The following is a 1,894-nucleotide window of genomic DNA, read 5'->3' as shown; positions in this document are numbered from 1 at the left end:
TTCCTAATATTATCTAAGAGAATCCTACTTTAGTAATGTATGTAATAATTTAGTAATTCTTGATTGATGTGGTCGTATGTTAATTGCTGTGATGAGATTTTACAGAATCAACCATCACCAGTGCATTAAAATTCCATCTTATTGCCTAACCCTCATTGTCCCTTTTGTTGTAGAATCTTAAGATTAAAGGAAATGAAAGATATGATGATGTTCACTGTTTGACAAACATGACAACAAATTGTTATTTTATTTTATTTGATGAAAGGAAACCTATTGTAACATGATGGTATGATCATAATTAAATTATTTTTATGCATAATAATCGATGAGGGTAAAAAGTCTAATTATTTTACACCTAGCTACATGCACGCTATTAATAAATCAGTGTATATGTTTAATGATTAATTTGATCCTCTGCCATCAATCATGGTTACTTGCTTTATGGTGGAATCAAAATATATCCTTTTGGGTATTGGATGTCTATTTTAAGAATCGTTTATTGGTTAAAGTGCTTTTGCTCTTGCAATTAAGTGCTTGTTGCTGCATGGCCCTATCTAGCTTCTATATTCTATTTGGCAGATACAGTAACAATCATATATATAGTTTGTTTGAATCATTACTAACTAAATAGTAAATACTGTCACTTATAAAAGACTTAGACATTTTCTCTCTTCTGCTTTTCATTCATCAGTTGTGACTTTAATTATTGCTTTGTAGATTTTGTATGTTGTTGTTAAATATATATAATTAGTTATATTCATAACTTTCTCAATTAACTTAATAATATATATTCTCAAAGATATTAATACATATATATAAAGATGGATATTATAATAAGAATACTGCTAAGGAGCCAATGGCCTAAGCGTAGTAATAACTAAGAAAATGATGAGCAATAATATTAGAGTGGTTACTAGTAATAATAAGGAAGGATGGATAATTAAGAAGAGATTACATGATGGAACAGGAATTAGGATTATCATCACTGAAGAGAGTAGCAAGCTTCTCATGGGGAGCATTGGGGTTAGGGAGGGCGAGATCAGTGTTCTTGACATAACCAGAAGGAGCCTTCTTGTCATAAGCTTGAGAAATAAAAGGGTATGCAACCAAGTTATATTGAATGTATGGCCAGAACTCTGCTCTCTTCCCTGTGCTCTGCACTTTCTTCAGAACCCTGTTTCTATCCACATACCCTGTCACTGTTACCTTGCTCTGTTTCCTATTCACCTCCACTTGTTTCACTCCTTTCATGTTTGCAACTGAGTTTCTTACTCTCCTCTCACACCCATCACAGTCCATCTTCACCTTTATTTCCACCGTCTGCATTGGCTTCCGTTTCTTTCTTGGGGTCCTCGTCACTGAGAAGTAATCTGAAAGGAAATCAAGAGCACCCATTTTTATTTCTTCAACAACACAAGACTTGAGTTATTGTTTTCCACAAGCTATGGGAAATGCTCTTATTCCTTTATATATATAGCGCAAAGTTGTGTGCGCAAATTCTGCTCAATTTTAGGTTAATAATATTATAAAATCGACTATACTACGTGTACATTAAAATTAGTTACCAAAATTAGTTATTATTGTAAAATACATGTTAAAATATAAATACAAATTAAAATTAAATTAAACAACACATGTATTTATATATAAATACACCGAGAACTGATTTTAGTGGCTGATTTTGGTATATATAAATAGTATTTTTTATAAATTATTTTACACAAAAGCTACGCATAACCAAATCCAATCAAGTCATTGTGCACGAACTTTTTCTCCTTCGTACTCACTTCTTTTTCTTTTTACATGCACTCTTGCTATTTTTTCTTTTCTTTTCCTCCTCCTCCTCTTGCTGTTTCTTCTCATTTGATTTCTTCTCTTCTTTTTTTTTTTTACC

The 1,894-nt window shown here is 31.7% G+C and overlaps 1 protein-coding gene across 1 annotated transcript; it reads right to left on the bottom strand.

Moving 5' to 3' along the window:
- Positions 875–1,463, bottom strand: LOC107616585 (heavy metal-associated isoprenylated plant protein 20). The gene has a single exon (XM_016318538.2). The coding sequence runs from the start codon at positions 1,393–1,395 to the stop codon at positions 952–954; it is 444 nt and encodes a 147-aa protein (XP_016174024.1). The 5' UTR covers positions 1,396–1,463; the 3' UTR covers positions 875–951.

This window comes from Arachis ipaensis, chromosome B09 (assembly GCF_000816755.2).
Source record: "Arachis ipaensis cultivar K30076 chromosome B09, Araip1.1, whole genome shotgun sequence".
NCBI classification, from domain to species: Eukaryota; Viridiplantae; Streptophyta; class Magnoliopsida; order Fabales; family Fabaceae; genus Arachis; species Arachis ipaensis.
The sequence above is the reverse complement of the archived record's forward strand: the minus strand, read 5'-3'. Positions and strand labels throughout refer to the sequence as shown.

Excerpts from the sequence above, each read along its gene's own strand:
- LOC107616585 (XM_016318538.2), bottom strand. The coding sequence starts at position 1,395 with ATGGGTGCTCTTGATTTCCTTTCAGATTACTTCTCAGTGACGAGGACC.